At 41.0% G+C, this 21,208-nt stretch overlaps 1 protein-coding gene across 5 annotated transcripts in view; it reads right to left on the minus strand.

The window, feature by feature from the left end:
* Positions 1–21,208, minus strand: part of Calx (sodium/calcium exchanger 3) — an 86,367-nt gene that overhangs the window by 13,230 nt on the left and 51,929 nt on the right. For all 5 annotated transcript variants that reach the window (XM_022843180.2, XM_022843177.2, XM_086970774.1 and 2 more), the window contains 7 exons: positions 19,919–20,015; positions 14,703–14,955; positions 12,396–12,577; positions 8,470–8,710; positions 2,467–2,766; positions 1,616–1,707; positions 47–183 (listed from right to left, as the gene is read on the minus strand). In XM_022843180.2, coding sequence (XP_022698915.1) covers positions 47–183; positions 1,616–1,707; positions 2,467–2,766; positions 8,470–8,710; positions 12,396–12,577; positions 14,703–14,955; positions 19,919–20,015 — 1,302 coding nt within the window. The remainder of the gene's footprint in view (positions 1–46; positions 184–1,615; positions 1,708–2,466; positions 2,767–8,469; positions 8,711–12,395; positions 12,578–14,702; positions 14,956–19,918; positions 20,016–21,208) is intronic.

Below are 21,208 nucleotides of genomic sequence, written 5' to 3' on the forward strand. Positions count from 1 at the left end.
GATTCATAAGGTCGGAACTTTACTATGATTGACGAGTAGAACATACCTTAAACTCCTTGCTTTCACGAATGTGTATTACGCAGTTGATAGCCTCCCCAAGCTTAGGCAGTCCTTGTAGTGCTATCTGTTCCTCTTTGGATAGCTCCTGTTCAGCACTTTTTTCTTCCGACTTCTCCAGAATTTCTGCGACGGAACAACGGCGAGGAAAAGCCAATACAAAACAGAGACAAAATAATACTATAATATAACGCCATAACAGAAGTTGAAATTTATACATTGCAGGTCCCGATTATAATAAATGCATTTTATGAATATGTACCAGAAGGAATATTTCTCTATAGAAACGCTCTAGGACACAACCGCTAACCATAACAAGTCTAAGTTCCTGTCTTTTAGAAGCTACCACAAGACGTAAAAAAATCACATATGTAAAAACAAATGTGTATTTGAAAGTAGTAACAAACGAGACTCGAAAATGGAACGAAAGTGTTTGCGAAAAGGCTCGCTCAACGCGTACAAGGGCTCTTGTTCCTGTTCACAAGTCACTCTAGGAGAGTTTTAAAGGCAAACGGCAGTAGGGCAAAGACATGACCGTACGAAAGCAGCTGGTGACGCCAGCAAGCGTATACGATACAGGCACCGCTTGTCCAAGTTACAAGAGCATCAAGTAGACGCTGCCTTGCTTAACTTATCGCATTAATCCTGCTTAACTTATTGCAGCTGTACGTAACTCTAAGTCGGAAATCGTAATCGTCGACATTTTAAGGCCATTCATATATCGATATCTCGCTCTTCAGTTAACGCTAAGGGAAATCGAAACTCGCTCTTTGTTCATTGTGGCATTGTTTGACAAAATGGATCGCCACTCCTTGTCTGTAGCAGAAACTACTACGTAAAGCCTGGTACCTGATAAGATGCACTAGCACAAGCATATACAAGGAAGTGTTGAGACTACAATGGAGTCTAACGAAAGTTGAGACAAAAAGCTGAACGTATGGGCTATAGCGTGCGCCGTAGGGTGACGCCTTTACATACACGACCCCTAGTCTAGGCTAGACGTTTTTTAGCAGCGTCGAGCGCGGTCAAATTAATTAACAAGAGAAAGAGGAGAACGTACTGTAAATAGCCCTAAATAAAAGACTGTACGGTAGAGAAAGATTTGTTGCGTATGATACCCGTTGGGTAAACGCTGTCTCATAACTATAAGGAGTCTAGCCTAAGGCATTTTTTTTGAGTTCCAAAAGCATTTGCACCTGTGGCGTACAGATTTAAGCGAATATTTAGGTACCCCTTAGCCAGCGACCGCCAATATAAAAAGTGACTGTGACCAATGACACAATGATTATATACGAACGTAGTTAATACCTATGGTGGTAGCATCTCATGGGTTCTATCGTCGAGCATTGCGGATCTTCTAAAAATTGTGAGCCCTTTATTATTCGCTGCTGGTTACTTTGGAAATATTTAATCTTTTTTGTTTGCCTGCCTAATAAAAAGATATACCGACATCGTTGTGAGCTGAAACGTGAACGATTGTGTCAATACGATTTGCTAGCACATCGCTAGCTAACGTTTGCAATGGTGCATATAACTCGAGGCTGGGTCGGTAACTTACGTTGTTCGGTCTTGGGTTCTCCTAGCTGTAGACTGAAACAAAGGTTCTTTTCGTAGCGTTCCTCATCGATAATTGCAACTGTGATGGTTTTCCTGCAAAGAAGACATTATATTGCGAGTCATCGAAAACCTCGAGTCTATTAGTGTATTGTGTATCTATCTGCATGATGTCTTGTCACGGTCAACGCTTTGTCGTCTGTTCTTCGTATGCCAAGATCGGTCTTGCTGTATTCGGACCGTTAATGGAATTATGAGGACAGCCTGGTATTCTAGATAACTTTGTTCAGATCGGTCAGCACTAGTCATAGGCATTCATAGGGGCCATACACAAAAGGTACTGTGGCTAAGATTCCATGTTTTTCCCTGGATGACACTTTGCTGCATTGTTAGAAGAGTAATACTGAATATAAGGATAATACGCTGCAGGCCTTTCTTTTTTTTTTCTCTCTTTAACATTCGGAAATGTTAGGCACTAAGATTCACCTGCTAATTTTAAAACAATCACTCAGATTATAACAGTGATCCGATTTTAAGTCATCCCAAACTTGCGTTTCGAGCTCTATAAGAATTATCGGTGTATCATCTCTTCGACGGGCATGTATTAGTAATAAATCATTTTGCCTTTTTTTTTTTTTTTTGCTTGCGCGCGTGTTATGACGCGCTACAATAAACATCGGAGCATCAACCGTATTATGTGTATAGTTGTTAGAAATTCGTTTTTCTATGATGAATTCGTTTCTTTTATTAGACCTGATAGTAACCTCACTAATTCCACCTAACCGTATTCGGTTGCCGTTGAACTGTTAGCGTGCGTGAAATGAGGTAGCAAAAAAAAAAGGAAATGAAACTTACGTGATTTCATTGTCCTCAAAGATGAGCGTTCCTTCAGTATGCTCATACTGCGTGCCAGGTTTGGCCGTGTCAGCGACCGTCTTGTAAGGCAGCAGAACACGACCGCGAGCCCCTGAGTTTCGATTAACTATCATTTTGTATTCGCCGATAGCTTCACTGATTGAGACGTCGGTCTCAGCTAGGGTGAAGTATCCGCAGTGGTCATCATCCAGAATCATAACCGTGCATATGGATGGAGTTTCTAGAACCACAGGCCAATCATCTTCATGCGGGTCCTGGCTGTAGCGCGGATTTGATAATCTGTGCAAAAGCAGAAAGGGAGAGAGATGATCATTTTTATATTATTATTATAATGGGCATTACACATGTAAAGGATAGAGAAATTTCGCTGCACCCATCTGATCTGTAAACAAGTTAATCAGGAAGTTTAGCTTTATCTTAAATTCAAGACAAAAGAAAAACAAAACGCGTTAATGATAGGAAAACACTGGTTATCTTAAAAACTTCCAGTTATAACAGCGACTCTGACAAAGAGCCAAATGATGATTCTGTTGCAAAAATAATCTAAAAAGTTGTAGAACAGGTAGTAGTGATGAATACAGTGGTCTATAGAAAGAATGAAAATTAGATTCAAGTCTCTCATTATCAATTCCAAAGGTAGGTGACTTAAAAAGGTAACTTAGCTAGAAAGCTAAAACGTCTACCGACTCTTTTATCTCAAACCGGAAATTACCGGCGAGACCATGAGCTATTTACTTATAAATTGAATATCGTAAATCATGTGGCACTTCAGCAAAGTTGTTTATAACTTATGAACTTACGACTAAATGCTAGCGATAGATTTTTATAAGGAGATAATTTTCAGTTTTATGATCTTCACCCATCAATATATTAGCGCATGCTTGTTTTCCATTCTAAGGAACAAAAGTTTTGTCACTTAGTTATCAGTATATTGCTAAAATTCCGACCAAACACGGATTTACCGTGTTTGGGACCCGCTGCTTCAAGTCAGTCGTTGCGTATAGAATACGAAAGCTGTAAATCTTGCCCATAAAAACATCACTCGACGACGAGCATCAAAGATGTTATATGTATATTGTCAGCTTGTAACGTCGTCATTGTCACTGTTGTTGCTATGACGAGATATTACTGAAAGATTTAATTGATGAACAGCAAAAAAACTTTCAATACGGTACTTAAGCGAGCTAATTCAGATCAAGGTTCCACCTGTCGACTCGTCCGAGGAATTCAAACCGTAGAAGCACCGCGGGTCACGGGGGTGATACTACGCGCCCCAGTGGGTACAGTAGATGCCATAAGCGTACGACATGAAGGTTGTAAGAGAGTTATTGTTAGTATGGCTATCTTCAGGAAAGCTACCTGTGGAAGTGTAAACCAATACATTTAATACTTAGACCCATAATAATGGTAATTATTATTATGATAACTTTAAGGCATATAACTGTCTATGAGAGTGCTAAAGAAAGTCTTCATTGAGCGCATATATGTACACACCACACCGCCTGTTTGTGTAATAAGCACGGAACAACGTATTATGTGTAACACTGGCCCACTATTACCTTTGCAAGCTAGACGTGATCGAAAATAAAACAAATAAAGATTAATAATGAAAAAAACATCCATTAGCCATGTCGGTACGGGAATCGTTCAACGATGCAGATAAGTTCATTTGTTATTAACAATCTTCTTTTGTTTAATTCTGCTTATTTTTGTACATGTTTTATCTTATATGCAGTGCATGTAAAATTTTACCTAACAAGCCTTCTGTCTATTTTCAGCTGTTGATTTTCTAACATTTTTGACGCAACAGCTCAAATTGAGTATGAAAAGGCAGACTGAACAATAGCTCAACAACTATGATGTTGTTTTAAGGATCCGTTTTTGCCCCGTCGTTGTATGTCTGAATGGCGACGCCAGTGCGGTAGCGGTTACGACCGCTTTCCGCCTGCTTTTTTCATCCACATTGTAATACGCTACAGCAAGATGCCCTTTATGGAGTTTAGCGGGTCGACGTGCCAAAAGACCCCTAGTGAATTTACCGAAAAGACGAAAAGTCGAGGACACCCGCTATGCAGTGCGAAGGGAATCTACCAAAGAGGGATACGCTTTGATACGATAAACCACAATTGAATTCGGTCACATACCCATTCAGATGTCCAGCTTGCAAGCGGTATTCCGTTCCCACGCGGTCACTTCTCCTATCCCGCCGCAGCTATCGCAGCTTGCGGCCATAGTCAATAATAAATGTCAGTGAGTCTGGTACTGTCCTAGGGTAGAGTATGTTAGTCACTTTCCATCCGTCGAAGCCGGCGTAACGTGGAACATTCCGTCATGGCTGCATAGCAACGCCACTACCCTGTAATGAGCGCCATCCTATCGGCAATATGCAGCTTAATCGTATCTAGCCACAGTTGATGATAGTCAGACGGTAAGAATAGCCAACACTGCGTGGCAGTGCGGCCACTTCTGCCATAAGTGCTAAAACGAGTAGACCGTAGAAGTTGACGGCTGGCTGGCTGACTTTAGTGCTGTTGCCATTACTACTGTACAGCGCTCTATTTACGAGGTTGGTCCTTTTGGAAAAATGTCGGAATAAAAAACACGTAAGCTTAGAGAAAGAACGAGAGAAAAAAAAAGAAGCATTTGTGCAGAGAAGGACCAGGCAGCGAACGATAGCTGGCACAAAAAATACGACAAGAGTTGCCTGGGTAGGTACGCTCTTCTACTTTTCACAGTTGCGGAATGGAAGGATGTTCCCCACGAGACCACAGCCGACCACGCGGCTATGGATAATGTAATGGCAGCGGTAGCAATACGTCTCTGACACGTCTGAGCTGCCGCTCATTCCACGTGGCTACTGGTTTTTGCCGTGTGGTTTAGTTCAAGGCTTCAAAAATGTTTACGAATCGATGGCCTGCGGGAAAAGAGCCAGCGCCCCAGCAAGGAGTACGGACTAGAAAAAGCAATGCTTCACATCAGAGAAAGCAGCCGAATGCAGCCTGTGCTAGAGGCGGGCATAGAGGAGAAGACTCAGAGAAACCAAAACATGATTAGAAAAGAGACAGATCTTCGGTTGGGAAAGAACAGACCAAGGTCCGCTGAAATGGTCTGGGAAGTGTTGTTTTAGTACCGCATTGCTACAACCTGGAAAACAACCGACTAAAGCCAAACGAAGAGGGTGGGAAGAACGATTTAAATAGAAGATAAGGCAGCAACCACCAACCAATACCCAAGAAGCAGCTCGACAGCATGTTCCCAAGAAGTCTAGCAAAAGTAGGCCTACGTTCAACAGGCAAAGCGGTCGTAAATGGTCACAACTCGTTGCGGACGATAGCGGTAATCCAATCATGGATACTGAACATCAAACCAGAATAGAAGCTCTGATAACGAAGCGGTCTGAAAATAAAGTAGAGGGCTCTTTCGCCAGCGGCTTCACCGCAAAGCAAACACGAATCTGAGATGGACATACGTATGAATGCCCCTTGAGAAATTCCGGATCCGTTTTTATGACCGAACACATTCCGGAGCGAAAAAAAATTGGAAAAATTCGAAAGGTACAAAGCCGAAATTGGACTATAAAGGAAAGAAAGCCTATGGAGGATAATGCTTTTGTTGCACACGAGAAGAGTGAGAAACGCAAAATCGCGTACATGCACAGTGGAAGCAGTCCTTTTGTGGACAAGGAAATAGGACTTTATAATTTGCAAAGGCTGAAATGAGTAACGAGTCACACGTTGATGGTAGGCAGCATGTTCGAATTGTCATGTGTGTTTCGCAAGTTTTGTCGGAACATAAGTCGTCCACTTATTTAGCCGTTTGTCGTCATAGGGACAACATTGGCGGCCAATATAGAGTATATGTAAATAACTAGAGAAACTTACTAAATAAGTCATATCTGTGAGTTCAATGAACATAGCCTACTCCAGTGATAAAAACGTGCCACGAAATTGAGGCAGTGCTATGACTATACTGATGCCCCTTTAGTTTTTACGAAGAAAAAAACCTGGAGACTAGTAAAATATATGCACACAAACGTGGTAATCACCAGGCTCGTCTTAAAACTTTTTTATATAGCTGCAGCTGTTAGTTTCACGTTGTTCAAACAAATCGAAGCAAAAACGGGTGCTAAGAGTGCGAGTATCGGGACTGGTTTTCTATCCGGTCCAGAGCACCTTCTTGATTAGACAACTCATTTCGATAAAGTCGTATTATGGGCCTGAAGCAGCAGTCTCCCTTTTTGAATGTTGCGGCTAGTGACCTTTTTAATTTGGCCGGACACATATAGAATTGCCTTTGACTTTGACACGCTTCGCTATAATAGACGTGTTGGTGTATATTTATGTTAATTTGTACAACTAAATTCTTAATTTAGTTAGCGTTGTTAAGCTGTTTTTCAGAAACTTAAAAATTCTGAGACGTGTTCTAACGCACATTCTTTTCGCTGACAAAATTGGCCTTTCATACTATACATTAGATAAACCCGTCAAAATTTCAGAACGTCCTATTCTTTAGTCCCATTTACAGCTGTGTCATGTTCTCGAGTAGGAATACTTCAAGCGAGAAATCCCGCAGCCTTCCACAGTCATTTTTTTTAATATTTTCCCCCTGACTCCTCCTAGGAAACGTGAGAAACTTTGAACACAACTATGCCGTCTCGGAATAGATTCTGGATACGAAATTTTAGTAGTTTAAATTTCCACGGTTAGTCAGCTTTTTGGGTGACTGGATGAGCCCGCAGCGTGGACTTCTTTCATTTGTTGTTTTCGAGTCGACGTTTCTTTGTGTTCCTGCACGTATGCACGTACGTGCTGCACGTAACGAATTGTAGATCCTTTGAAAACACAAAGCCCCAAAGACTTTGTATACGTGTTCGTTTATCTTTGCAACAGTCGTCCTAAAGTAGAAAGAGTCCGATTTGACAGTTATATTCAAGGCAGACGGCTAAAGTATGATGGCTGCTAGATACTACTAATCAAGATAGCGGTGGCCAAGATATTGAGCGTTCGAAGCCTAATTTTAAAAAATGGGTCGATGTCAACTATAGAAGAGAGGAACGACCAGGTGCTCAGCTAGTTCTTGAGAGAATTTGGGCTAAATAGGATCATTTCGAGTACACGCCACTGAAAGTAGGAATTCGGCCCATACTGTGTGCGTCTATTACGCAGTCCTACGATAGATAAATAGATAGAAGCGTTGTTTTGATAAGAAGCGACAGGCCGAACCAATTCATAATCCCTGAAAAAGACCCGTTGCCAATTCTACGGCGAACGATACCCCAGGTTGGACGGAACTAACGGTAAATGTGGACACAGGATATTGTAAATATTCGTTGACTGCAAAAAAACCAAGTAGCTTGACCAGAGCAACAGCGGATAAAGTAAACAAAAGAGCAAATTTCTCGTCAGCTAAAGCTTTCAATCCAGAGAGTTCCGTAGAGTGAGCGGTGTATGATAAAAAAAAGATCACCACAGGTGTAGCGGGTTTCTTAGTAAATTTAGTATTCATGCGATATCTATCATATCAGTCGAATCAATCTACTTTACGGCATCAACATTGTTCCCAATCTGATCCCTTGTGAAAACGACGATATCAACTGAATCACTATGGCCGGTAATTATACAAGCATTGATTCAGCTATTCTTGACCGGTCTACGTGAAGGTACCTCGGATCCAACTGTTGAAATCCGCCTAAGATATATTGACCATACAAAAACTATATCGTAATGTAACCAGCCCGCGTGAAACTATTATACGCAAACACTGAAAAATTCCTCACGATCATCAAACGTTGTCCTCGAAAACCATCATGAAGATTGTCAACAAGCTGATTCATTTCGAAATAAATATAACATTATCTGTATTTGAACAACCAAAACGCTTTACTCTTGATGTAATTTTTAAATGATCCTTCAACCTTTATACATCATAAGGGCCCGTTTGTAAACTGCGACGTCCTTGTTCGCGTATCAATAGATGGCCTACCTGATGTAAAAATGCTCATCCTCCTCGAAGACCTCATCGTCGATGATCGTTATGGAAATGATCTTTTCGCGCTCACCGGGCCGGAAGATAAGCGTGCCCTCCACATGTTCATAATCGGTTCCTGCACACGCGGTGCCGTCCTCCGTTTTGTAGTCGACACATACTGTTGAATCAACGTTGGCTGCGTCTCGCATGACGACAGCCTGAAGTTCACCGCATGACTCCATACAGGTGATGTGGCCTGATTCACAGAAATGTAACCTGATTTAGTATTTGTATTAAGTTTGGCATTTTACTAGACTGTCTAGATAGGTAAGCATATGTTAGGCCTGTACCCCATGTGAACAGTTCTATGTCATATGAATATACAAGGTAAGTCAAAATGGGACATCTATACTTGTTCAAAATGTAAAACGACTACATTAAGTATAGGCTTTCGGGTAACTTCTCAGCTCGTGAACCTGCCGGTGCCAGTAGCTGTGACAGAGATCAGGGCAAGCACATTCTGGAAAAAGAAAGCGTACCTTTCAGAGTAGCCATTGTTTTCACAGCACAGTTTTGTGAAAAAAATCAGCCGACAAAAATGTTTACGTAAAATCGGTGATACAGTTCGAAAGTGTTGCTTGCAACAAGTTTGAAATGATCGATGACAAGTTTAGAAACTTGTGGCCGCGTGCCGAAGATAAATCACCGTGCCACGTAATGAGATGACTATATTTTTGACCGCTTGGCAAACAAGCGAAGAATTTAAAGTTTCGAATTAGGGCTATCTACTTTTTTTTTTCGGTGTACTGCTCTGTTCGAAACGACTACTCATTTCTAAGCAAAAAAAGCTGAATGCAAATGCAACGGCAACCAATTTATCATATCTGTCTGTGCGAGAGCTTGGCCTTTGTATAGGGTGTAGTTTATCCTGGAATCGGCACCACCTTGGTCTGTACTGGATTATTTTTGTCCTAAAGGCCATATTTATAAATTTTCTTATCTATTTTAAATAAATACTCTTGTCGGTTCAATGTTTAGCGAAAAATATAGTGAATAGTGATCGCTTATTAAAAAGGTTCTTTCTTTTAACTGATTACCTTTTGCTTTAAAATTTATGAATTTATGATTGAACACTTCTTTGTATGACAATAATTTTTGTAAATACGTATTAAACAATTAAACAGGTATCGAACCTATAAGTAAAATAATTATTTTGCATAGTAATCTTTGCATTTAGCCCTAGCAAATGAAAGGCAGCAAAAGAATCCTTACTATTTTAATTAGAAAATTAAAATTATATTAAATAAATGTATACTATAACAAGTGACCGAATATAGTCGTCATTAAGAGCCTAATAAACGTTTTGAGTTTTTTTTTGGCGAGTTTATAATTATTATAGAGCATTATTGTAGATTCAACAATATATTGAGTTAATGATAGGTGATATAGGGTCGAGGAATGTAAAATCAGGTTATTCGAATAATCTTGACCACATGAGCAACGGTACTAAGAACGGCGGCCGACCTCAAGAAGGCTCGAGTTAGCCGTTAGAGGTGTTCGCTATTTATAAAAAAAATCAGTGATATTTTTATAGATTTTTCGTTTTTCTTCTTGTTTGTAAGTTAAATTAGCGTAATAGTGTATTTTTAAATTGATAGACAATGACTCATTAGGAAGACTCGAGATTACACAATAATGTCATTTACTGGATTCCGGTAGTGTGTGAATACTTTTCTAGTTAAACCCCTTTCGGGTTCAGCTTTGAGTAAGCGCTAGATGGAAAGTGCCCGTATCCTTACACAATATTTTAATGTTCTGTCGGACTCATGCAAGGTTTATGTATCTGTAATTATTAAGTTGGCTCTGTCCTCGCATATGCCCACCGCTTGAATGGTTCGCCATCTTCAAGATGCCGTAATATTTGCTCTAACCCCGATGAGTTATTAAAAGAACGCTGAAACACACTCATTCACGTCAAAATGAGCTCGTAAACGGGCGTCGAATGTCAAGTGCCGTAGATTTTACGAGATACCAACGAAGGTTATCTTACGCTTCATTTTATGCGAGGAAGAAGATCAATGGCGCGCTCTATTCGATGCTTACCCACGAAGCGACGAAACTAGCGTACATCGCGAGAATTCTATCAGTCTATAATTGTCGGTCCTCTGTAGTATCGCCGATCTAATGCTCTATGGTTTTTATGGCCGATTCCTAAATTTTAATTTCTAGCTCTTAAGGCTGAAAGAAAATCATCTGGCTACGATAACCCCATTCCGAAATAGGCCCAGAAAACAGCGCAAAAGCGTTTGTCTCGAATCATGTGCCATAGACATAGCGATGCCATCAATAGAAAACTCCAGCAGCTAGGAGCCGATGAAAAGCAATTAGCTGAATTTGTCTATTGAAAATCTACATCTATTTCATCGTTAGCTTTAGACTATTTTTCCAGGAGAACTACCATGGCCATAGTCAGAGTGATGCCTTTGATGCCTTTATAGGTAGACGATAAACGTTCTTCATCATTTATCTTCAAACCGCTTGCGCACTGTGAAGGGCTATATGGCTTTGTTATGGTAACAATGACAGATCGACCTACAATGTTACTCGTGGGACTCGAGAAAGCATCCACGTGTTCGTTCTTATACATGCAGGTTATTCCATAGTCAATATAGTGTTATTTCTACATATGAGGGATTGTATAATATTGTGTCGTCAGAAGTGGTTCGACAACCTTACTTCTAATGAAAATAAGTATATTATTAATTAGTCATTTAATCTTAATATGGAATATATGTATTAGCTGATTTTACTGAAAGGTCCATTGATGAAGCAACGCTAACGCATTTATCTACTATGTATGATTGCGCTACTTATGCCTTTAAAATCTCAGCGCTTATTCAAGTTGCGTTCCTAACTGCGCTCGGAGTTCCAAAGGGCAGACAGACAAAAACTTCAGAATTCGTTCGACCCTGCTGATAACATATACTGAGCTTCCAGAAGGATATAATGTTGAAGAACAACGAGCCGATGTAGAAGACTGATTTCATATATACATAAGAATAGTCCTATCGAATCCGAATTTTCAATACTAATCTTACGGTACGCTTTAGGCGGACATAGACCTGATGCTAGGTACAATGATAAAGGATTTGCTGTACAAAATGTGATTGAGTTAAATGGTCAGGCCCAGCTTTTCCTTTTGCAACTATTCATATGAAAAGCATGCTCGTGGAGAAATAACAGTGAAATACCTGAAGCCAATAAAAAACGACGGGCGGCGCCTTTTCTGCTAAAATAGCTATAGATAGATGTTTATGAGAATGATAAACTTGTGATGTTAAGTTTCAATAAATGTGTGCCAAATATGGAGGGGGGGGAGAGGGTTAGGCTATAGGTAAATTAGTACTAATAACAGCTGGTATCTCTTTAATTTTCTTAACACTGAGGAACCTACCGACGTACTACAAACGCTTTAGGCGATTGTAAGACTATAAAATGGATTATAAAAAAATAACTTTGTGATTATAGTATTACAATAATAAATATAAAAAAATAATTACAGTCGTTCTGGGAATAATGATTTCAAAACGTTTGAACAGGATTCAGAAACTCAAATATTCCATGATGCTCTCGAAGACATGTAAAGTTTATTTTATCCATAACGAAAACAAGATAATCACTGGGGATAATATCAGTGAATTAATAGAGCAATTTTATTTTTGAAGTATATTATGCCTCGCAGAGTTTTTAGAACCAGTTGATTTCTAGTGGCAATTTCAAATTAAAAGAAAATATCTTAGGGTTACCGTTATTAATGCACCTAAAGGTGTTCTAAATAAATGTCGACCCACAGTAATAATCTTTGTGATTGATTTTTATTTTTATGGATTTGTATATTTTCTGGTTTAACATTCGGGTGTAATAAAGGAGAGATGACTCACCGGGATCGAAGTAGATTTTGATGGTAGGCGGTTCGTCCTGGCCTGTCCTTGAAAGACCGAGCTCTATTTCGTCTTTTGAGAAGGCGCGTGATTTTCTGTCCCGGATCTCCTCAAGGACCATGCGCGACGGCCGCCTGCGCATCAACTGCCCTGCGCCCATCAACTTACGCGTAGCTTGGATTCTGGAAATTAAAGAGAATGCAAGTCGAAGTTAATCATGCGCATGTGACACGGTAGGACCGAACATGAGCAAAACAGAAGTTGAACGTCCAAGCTTTACCTACCTAAGGATAAGGGATTGCCTGAACCGAAATATTCGAGGCGTAAGTATCAGGCTAAGTTGAATATCAGTTAATACTATTGCCAAGGCAATTACTCGACTTTAGCCGTAATGTTAAGTAAAAAAATGGGGAGATTACAAATGCCAGGCCAGCGCACATCGAGATCTTGCACTCCTAGTTCAATATAACTAGATCCCCAGCAATACAAACAGTAATAGTAACTTGTCTTAAAAATAATATAATTGCTATTGTTTGAAAGTTTTATAAAGTAGGGCGGCTAGTTCTGAACATTTCAAGTAGTGCAACCAAAGTTCGGCAACTCGCTAATTTGATTATGGTCATTGTAACCACAAGGGTTGTGGTCCTTGGAAAAATTGGCCAACATTGCTTCCAACGCCGCTGGAGCAACTGCCATCACGGGGCTTCCAATGCTCACCTACCGTTCGGCCGTCAAGATCTTCCAAAGGCATTATGAAAACAAGTTAATGCCTAAACAAATGAATACATGCAGTAATGGGATAACATTGCCAGTAATAACATACAAATATGTTCAGACAGGAATAAACAAACGCTAGCGACAAGTAACAACGATTGTGGTAGAATTTGTGTAGCAAAACCTTGTCATTTTTGTTCTAAGGCAGCAAAATTGTTATACGCCCCTGCTGAAGCTGCTTAGTCTGTTTTCAGATAGGCGTGCTACGACAAGCACTCGACGATGGAAGTCGGAGCTCTGAGAACCGGAGTCGAACTAAGCAGACATGCGCAAGCTGGAACGACTAATCAGGCAAACAACAGCAGTAATTCTCGAGGTAGAACCAGAGGTAGACGGAGAGGTCGAATGTCAAACGAATATGGAAACGAAAAATCAGCGTTACAGGACAGGATTAGCGCTAACGGGTCCCAGTGAAAGAGGAGTATTCCAATTATCGCCCTCGGCGTCCTGAGCAACACCTGACAGCTCCATTTCGAATTCTAGATTCCAGGGAACAACTCGAGTTTAGCAGACCTAACAAAACTCTCATAAGAATACTATATTCCCTAGGGTTATTGATTGCTGACAATTATTTGGCTGTCTCGATATAAGTGAATATTCAGCCGTCACGGCAAGCCATCACAGATGCATGCGTGACGTGCCAGACGCGTAAAACCGCGTTACGGAAATTTGACGAACCGGCTAGCTCTAAGTACGTCTATTCATAAACTTGGTGGGGCAACATTTCGCTAAAGAGTTGGTGACAGCTGGGAATAAATGGAAAGTTCGCACACATACAAATGCGGAACAAACAGGAGGTCTCGTTTGCTTTTCATCTGCCTGCAGGCACTCACTGCTTGTTGAGAGCTGTATACAAAAAGCTGATCAAGGTAATAACGGTACAAATTCTGCGCATAGCCCTAAATAAACGTAGATTTCTACACCCGCCTTCCCCCGTATTGCGGGAGAAAAAATAGAACTGTTAAATAGATGCAAGCTCAACCTTATGCTCTGATGTTCATTTAATAGTATTACTTGCTAAATCGTCTGCGTCACGAGAGTGGTTAGACACTTTAAATTAGTTTTACTCTTATTTTTGTGTCGAGCTGAATAACTGTGCGACGCTTTCTACCCGTTTTGCATAATGGATTCAGAAGCCATTGTTTACCAATTGTAGAAACTGGTAAAAGGTAAGGGGACTTAAATGCTCAATGAGATACTTGCTCGTTGTCAACAATTCCAATACTACCGTTACCGAGATATTGCTTACCCGCTTATTGCGAATCCCGAATTTGGTCATCGCATTGAATGTTTCTTAAAATATAATAGCATGCTTGGTGTCAACTTGATGCTTGAGATACGTGTATTCGACGGAATCAGTCAGTGGCGTTTCTCGAACGGTCTTTCGCTTCCCTACTAAATGATCGGCTACGCGTAAAACAGCAAATGTACCTACGAGCGCAATAACATACTTTGTACGTCCCGATAATTGCCTGCAACGGACACAAAATCATACTTTCATGCTATGATGTTTTCTTTAACACTAGTTCTGACCTGTAATAGGCCCGCGATTTGGGTCCCTTGTTGAGAATCTCTTCTCGTGCCATTGCTTCAATTTCCTCCATAAGGGCATCAGGGTATTTTCGGCGTATATTGCGTAATATTTCGATGTAGCTTTTCCGATGTTTTTCAAATGCCGCTGCCTCCTCGGTAAGCTCGTCCTCGGGCTCGCGATCATCTCCTGACTGTACGTCGCCGTTCGATGTCGGCGGCTGGATAATTGTGATGGCTGGAACTTCAAGCGACGCTGAAGATAGAAAAATGGAATCGCTGCTAAATTATACTGTGAGTTGAAACATACTGTTCATATTGCTATCGTAGGACATAGGTAATTCGCCATTGAAGTAGCTAAATTTTATATGCTTTCAAAGTAAAGAGAAAAAACTTAGGCTTTCGAAGTCCAAAGCTACGAACGATGTGGCTCTTCTAAAGCCGGATGAAGTCAAAATTAGACCTAAAAAGGCCTCTTTTGAAAATGTAAAAGGCCAGATATTTGAGTGAGGCAATTATTGCATTGTTTGCAAGCAACAATCAAATTGATACTGCACGTATTACATACACTTATGTAATCTCAATGTAGCATTGTTTCTCCTTGATTAGAGTCATATAGTGACCTTAACAATTTGATCGTATAATATTCTTCTTACTTTATAGCCACGCGGGAACAATACGTGTCGGAAACATCGAGGATTTCAAAAGTAAAACACTGCATCGACTTATAGTTATAGAACGGAATCGATTCGCTTATTCAAAAAGACTGAAATGAAATACTCCTTCTTTATGCTGCAGCATGGAAGATTCTCTACGTTTTCGTAGATTTGCAGATGTTCTGTGAGGCTTGTGAGCTATCAAGCCGAGGCTACAAAATTCCATCAGGGACAGATTGCCTATTTAGCTATCCAATATCTGCTCAAAGGTTAGTGTTTTTTTTCTCTCTAAATGAACCAAATCATTGTCGAAGACAGGGTTCCAAAATTTCAAGTGTCCTTTTCAGAGCCTCTCGTTCAATTCCGTGAGCTTTTTGATCTTCTCTGTGCCACTCAATTGGATCGGTAAAAGCTTTCGCGCCACCTTACGACATTATAGTGAACATTAGGCAAAAGAGCTACTAGACTTGATAAAATGACACTCAAAACTTTTACTTGTTACAAAAGTCTAAGCAAGTGTATCATGATAAGTGAGGTCTTATCACCACGAACGACTTCACATCCGGTTGTCCGATCGAGAGAGCCCAATAGCGTTAAGAGCTTTCGCAAGCTTACAACAACGTTCTGACCAGTACCGGAAGGCATAATCGGAGTAGGCTAGTCTTTATGAAGCGTTCATGGAATACATTTATGGCAGCTTGATGAGGCCCACACTCTGAGCGGGCCTCTATTCAGTCCTCTAGACGCAATAAGGCATACGTCGGGTTAAATTGGAACGAGGAGCTACACGCTTGGTTAAAGCCTACTCAAAAGTATCCACAGCTATATATTATACTTTGGCAATGTCGATTAACACCAAAGGCAACACGGTTTTTTTACCTTCTTCTGACCCATAAAACAGTCTTCTTCAGATCACTGTTTCTTGCAGGCAAATACGATTAGAGGTTCGACTACGTTGAGAAAAAGCCGGCCTATTATATATTTCGAGGCCTGCCGATGGCCTGTACATCCTAGTCTAAGAGAACACAGCCGAGGTTCAAAAACTTTACCTTTCAAAAGATCAACACTAGCGCCGAGCTGATTACGCAAAATATTAAATGTGCTTATTCACCGCCTGTAACACAACGAACCACTAGCGCAACGGAAGGACACTAGGGGTAATTGTACATCTCGCGCTTGCGTAAAAACAAAGTTCTGGATAACAATAGCCGAATTACAGAAGTTCCATAGTAACTATAATATCTCTTCATCTTCAAACCCCTTGGCTAACACATTACCACACTATCCCCTATGGAACCTAATTGACCAGCGATATTCAGCATTATACGACCTCACACGGCACACAGTTTCAAGTTTATCTGCGATTAGAGATGCTTACGCGTGAAGCAACGTATTTCGAGATGATACGTGGGTTTTTAAAGAAAAGCGTTTGCTTTTCCTTCCAATCTATTTTAGAACTTCATGTTGTAACACCTCAAAAAACGATTCCTACGAAAAGTCCATACACACCGATACCATAGTCACCTTCGACTTCGCGTGATATCAGTCAGCTCAAAGACCCTCGTTTAGCACCATCCGTTACTATGTTTGTGCTGGGTAGATTTGTGCATTTATTGGTCAGAAGACTTTGGCACGTGTCACATGCTAAAAATAGTGTGAATTGTTTCATTAAACATAGATCTTTATCCTGATACACCGTTAATGCAGGTGCACTCCGGTACAGATGGAGGTCACGTCCTTTTCGCCCTCTCATCCTTTCTCTCAATAAAAACAGCAAGTTATTTGACATGCATGCATAGTACAATATTTTTCTACAGTCCTGTATGTACATGGAATTCGATACGGAAGAGAGCTTAGCCAAGAAGGTTGTCACTAGGCGGCCGTTAACACTTAGCGTTTGTCATCATTGTGCAGACGCTTCTTGATAGAGAAAATCTTCTACCGGGAAACGGGTTATTTTCGCGTAACAAGCGGTTCTAAGCGGAGTGCTGAGGGCGGGGGGACACAGGGACCCAAATAACTCCCATTGATCTCTGAATTGCATTTTTTTGACCGCAACAGATTTTTGTCGCTTTTTGAAATTACGGCGCAGAGAAGAACTACGTCATAAGATTCGGTCTGTCTACCAACGCTGTTCGCGACGAGGTTCTAATGTTAGAGGTGGAGTATACCGTTGCTTCATTCATTGTCGCAAGTCCAAACCAGACTGTAATTACGTAGTCAAATGAGAACTTCGTTGAATAGCAGAATGCACGTTTGCTGACGTGCTTATTCCCTGTCATTGCACTGTTGATTCCTGCTCGTCCTGTTGATTACAGTAGCAAAGCTTAATAGACCAGCTCGTTTCATTTTTGGCTTCCATGCAAGCTACAAAGGGTAGCTGTTTAGAGCTGAGCCATTAGCAACAACCAAACGGTTGGAGTTAGATGCAAATCCTACGGCCTTGGACATCTGGAGGATATAGGCATTGGTGTTCTAGTGCAAGTGACCTAGGTGCCTGCTGCGCAGTACAGATAGGACAGAAACGACCTAGCTGAAAACTAACATCGTTCATCAAACGGCTACCACCAGTGAGGAATCACAAGTTCACAAAATCAGGATGTACGGACCATACAAGCAGCGGACGAACGAAGGATCCACTGACGCGAAAACGTGCAAAGCAGAGTAGCAGTAAAAAAGAGGACCTAGATAAGCGTACCCTCACAAGGCGTCAGGATAAGACCATCGAGCACCGTTTTGCTGGAACGACCGTTGGCTGAGTCTTAGGCCTTAGGACTCTATGTTAGTAAAGCAATCGTTGCAGGTAAAAGCGATTGCTATAGGGAGACGCCGATATGCAAGCGCTCTATATATACGGTGCCAGTCAGCCAGAGAGGTAGACGCCAGTCCTCGAAGCAAACAGGGAAGGAGCAGCGGTCAGCTGAATGAGAGCAACGAATGAATTGAACATGGATGTGTGAGAAAGTTCATGTGGTCGAACTGGCTGTCAAGCCAGATCGGCATATCGAAGCAAAAGAGGCCTTCGTAAAGTTTGCTTTTCAGGAACAGAACTGCCCGAGACAAGAGGGAAAGAAAACTAGAGGATTAGGAGAGTACAAGAAGAACACGTATAAACATAGGCCTAGGGGCAAATGGACTAAAACAAGATAGAACGAAAAGGCTGCAAGAAGGCTGTGTAATAGAGGCGACTACAGCGCATCCTATGCAAATGCGACGAGTAAGGATAGAGAAACCAGTGCAATTTGTTGACGTGGCAGATTGTCACGTCATCGGCCAATTCTGTGTACGGAATTAGTACGTCTCAGAGTGGTCACTGAGGTGGCGTATGGTGAATGTCTAGTTAAAAAACGAACCGTACCCGAGGCATTTGTACACATATTTTGGGAAATGTATTTTTTTTTCCTTGTTTTCCTAATGATTAATACCTCGTAATCGTTTCTGCCTTATTTTTATGCTTATAACGACAACGCACTCAAAGAAATGCGCACGAACCACCTAGACTACACCCCCTACATAATTCTCTAAAAGATGTCTGCAGTGCCCAGTAAAATAAGCATCCTGGTTTTTCGATAGAGCAGATTAGTTCAGACAAACAAATTCCGTTTAACGCTGCGTTGATGTAGCCCCACAAAAAAGCAGTTTACAACTTTTGAACACCGCAAACGCTGTTATTCCAAAGTAGTCCTCTTCATTCAAAACCTCCGAGGAATCGGTCCTGTGTGTTGCGAATAGAAAGATAAAAAGTTAATTGGAAATGATTTAGCCTTTTCTAAAGCTAGGCGATTCCGTCATCTAGCTCCGATAGGTACATAGACTAAGCATATGTACGCATATTATCTCTAAGTTACTAAATTCTTAGAAAATCTCCATAGAAGTGAGCGGATTGGAGGTATGCAGCGAACCCTTTTAGCTGAAAACGGGGGTGAGAGCTAACGCCGATTTGCATCGGTACAAGGCTGAAAAGATGAAAAAACTATTTAGCGAATGAATTCGTTGCAAATCGCCGCCTACTTCTAAAAACCTCATAGAGGGGCGTCAGCTGATCTCCTCAGAATGAGACGGCTAGTTGAAATGACGATGAAGGCCTGTGCCAAAATATTGTCTAGCAATGGGACACGACAGATATTGTCACTAGCGTACTTACAAGTTAATTATTGTGGGGTATCGTGTACTTGATAAATATATATATACATCTATATGATAATGCTATGAGATTAGCTTTTATCGGAATTTAACGGCAGCAAAACAAAGTTAAGCTTCCAGACAATATTCTAATGAAACGAATCTAACGTTCTACCGTACGAACGTAAGCTACCATTCCTAATGGCAAACCGAATAAAATAACTTATTATAGACATTATCACTCTTCTTTCTGTTTCTGTAATTCGAGTGTGTAAGCGGGACACTTGAAGGCTTAAATACCCTGTCTAGACGATGTTGTTAGACGATGGGCACCTGCTGATGCGCAGCCTACGATCAGTGTTTATTTACAAGTAGGCCAGTTTATCACCTTCCTAGACCTACTGATCGATTCGATTCTACTCAATGTGAGCGTGAAGTTACCTTTTTGACTTTCGGCTGTCTCGGATTTGAGATCCTCATCCTCGCTTCCTTCCCCTCCGACGATAACTCCGCGCTTGTTCAGACGATACTTCCTGCTCTGCAATTCATAATTATGAAGCAGGACACACCTATGTTATTACCACGTTCAATATCAGGTAATTTTTACGACAGCAAGCGTAATTGGAATGGTACAACTGAACCGTTGCCGAAGCGCTACAGCACGCTAAGCATAACGTAAGTTAGCTTTCAAAAACTGAATACTATACGAGGCATTGAATTAGAGACGCGTAACGCGTTGTGTGTATATCATCTACAAATCTGTACTTCTTGGTTTTTTCTTGTTTATACATGTTACACAAACGTCGCGCACGCATCGTGCGGGTTTAACAGATACAGTAACAAATGTATAAATCAATATGAACGTGTTTACAGTTTTTGACAGGCACCCGCAATACTGATGTAGCTGGCCATCGGGCGTTCCAATCTTCTACGTGAACCTTTCAATGAAGTTTGCCAAAGGGCAAAAGAAAATCAATGCGTGCGCATTGTTTTTTTTTTTCCACATTTTTCTCACCAAAACCGACCAATTTTCTCTCTAATTGATTTCTATCCTTTACATATTTATTCCTTTGTGCTTCTTTACCGGTTTTCTGATATCTACCTTCTTGATTTTACCCATCTAACGCAAGCGCTTTTTTTCTGAGCCTCGTACGCCGCTACCAAATACATTCAGTACGTACTAAATGGAACGGTTACGACTGACGGAGCTTGATTTTTTCCACCGACCGTTTTGGCGCCTCCGCCATCTGCTGTTCATGTCTTTATGTATGGCAAACTCATTGGAATAATGATTATTCCATTTAACAGGCTAGGAGATTAGTCAGCGGAGTAAATAGCGGCCATCCGGCGACCCGATGTTTAACAAGCAGATGAGCCAGCGTTGATAAAGTCCTTGCAAACAAGTAGTCAGACCCATATTCGTGGGCTGTGTGGGACTTCACTGGTACCCATACGTGGACAGACACTCCGACACGCCGATAGTACTGCGTAGGTTTTTGCTTCTATACGGTCGTTTTATTATCCTGATGTACTATTGGCAAACCAGAAATTGTCCATTATCATCACCACTTGGCTATTAAACCGTCATTCGTGGTGAAGTGGGTAGGATCTCAGGGATGGATGCTCGGGGATTTGTGCACTATTCTATACCGTCTATCACCTGGTTGTTTTGCCATGCACGCCATTATTTTCGCTTTCCTTTTCCTTCTTTTCCTCCTTTCGCCTTTCCTA

The sequence above is a fragment of the Varroa jacobsoni genome, unplaced genomic scaffold (genome assembly GCF_002532875.2).
Source record: "Varroa jacobsoni isolate VJ856 unplaced genomic scaffold, vjacob_1.0 scaffold_1047, whole genome shotgun sequence".
Lineage (NCBI taxonomy): Eukaryota > Metazoa > Arthropoda > Arachnida > Mesostigmata > Varroidae > Varroa > Varroa jacobsoni.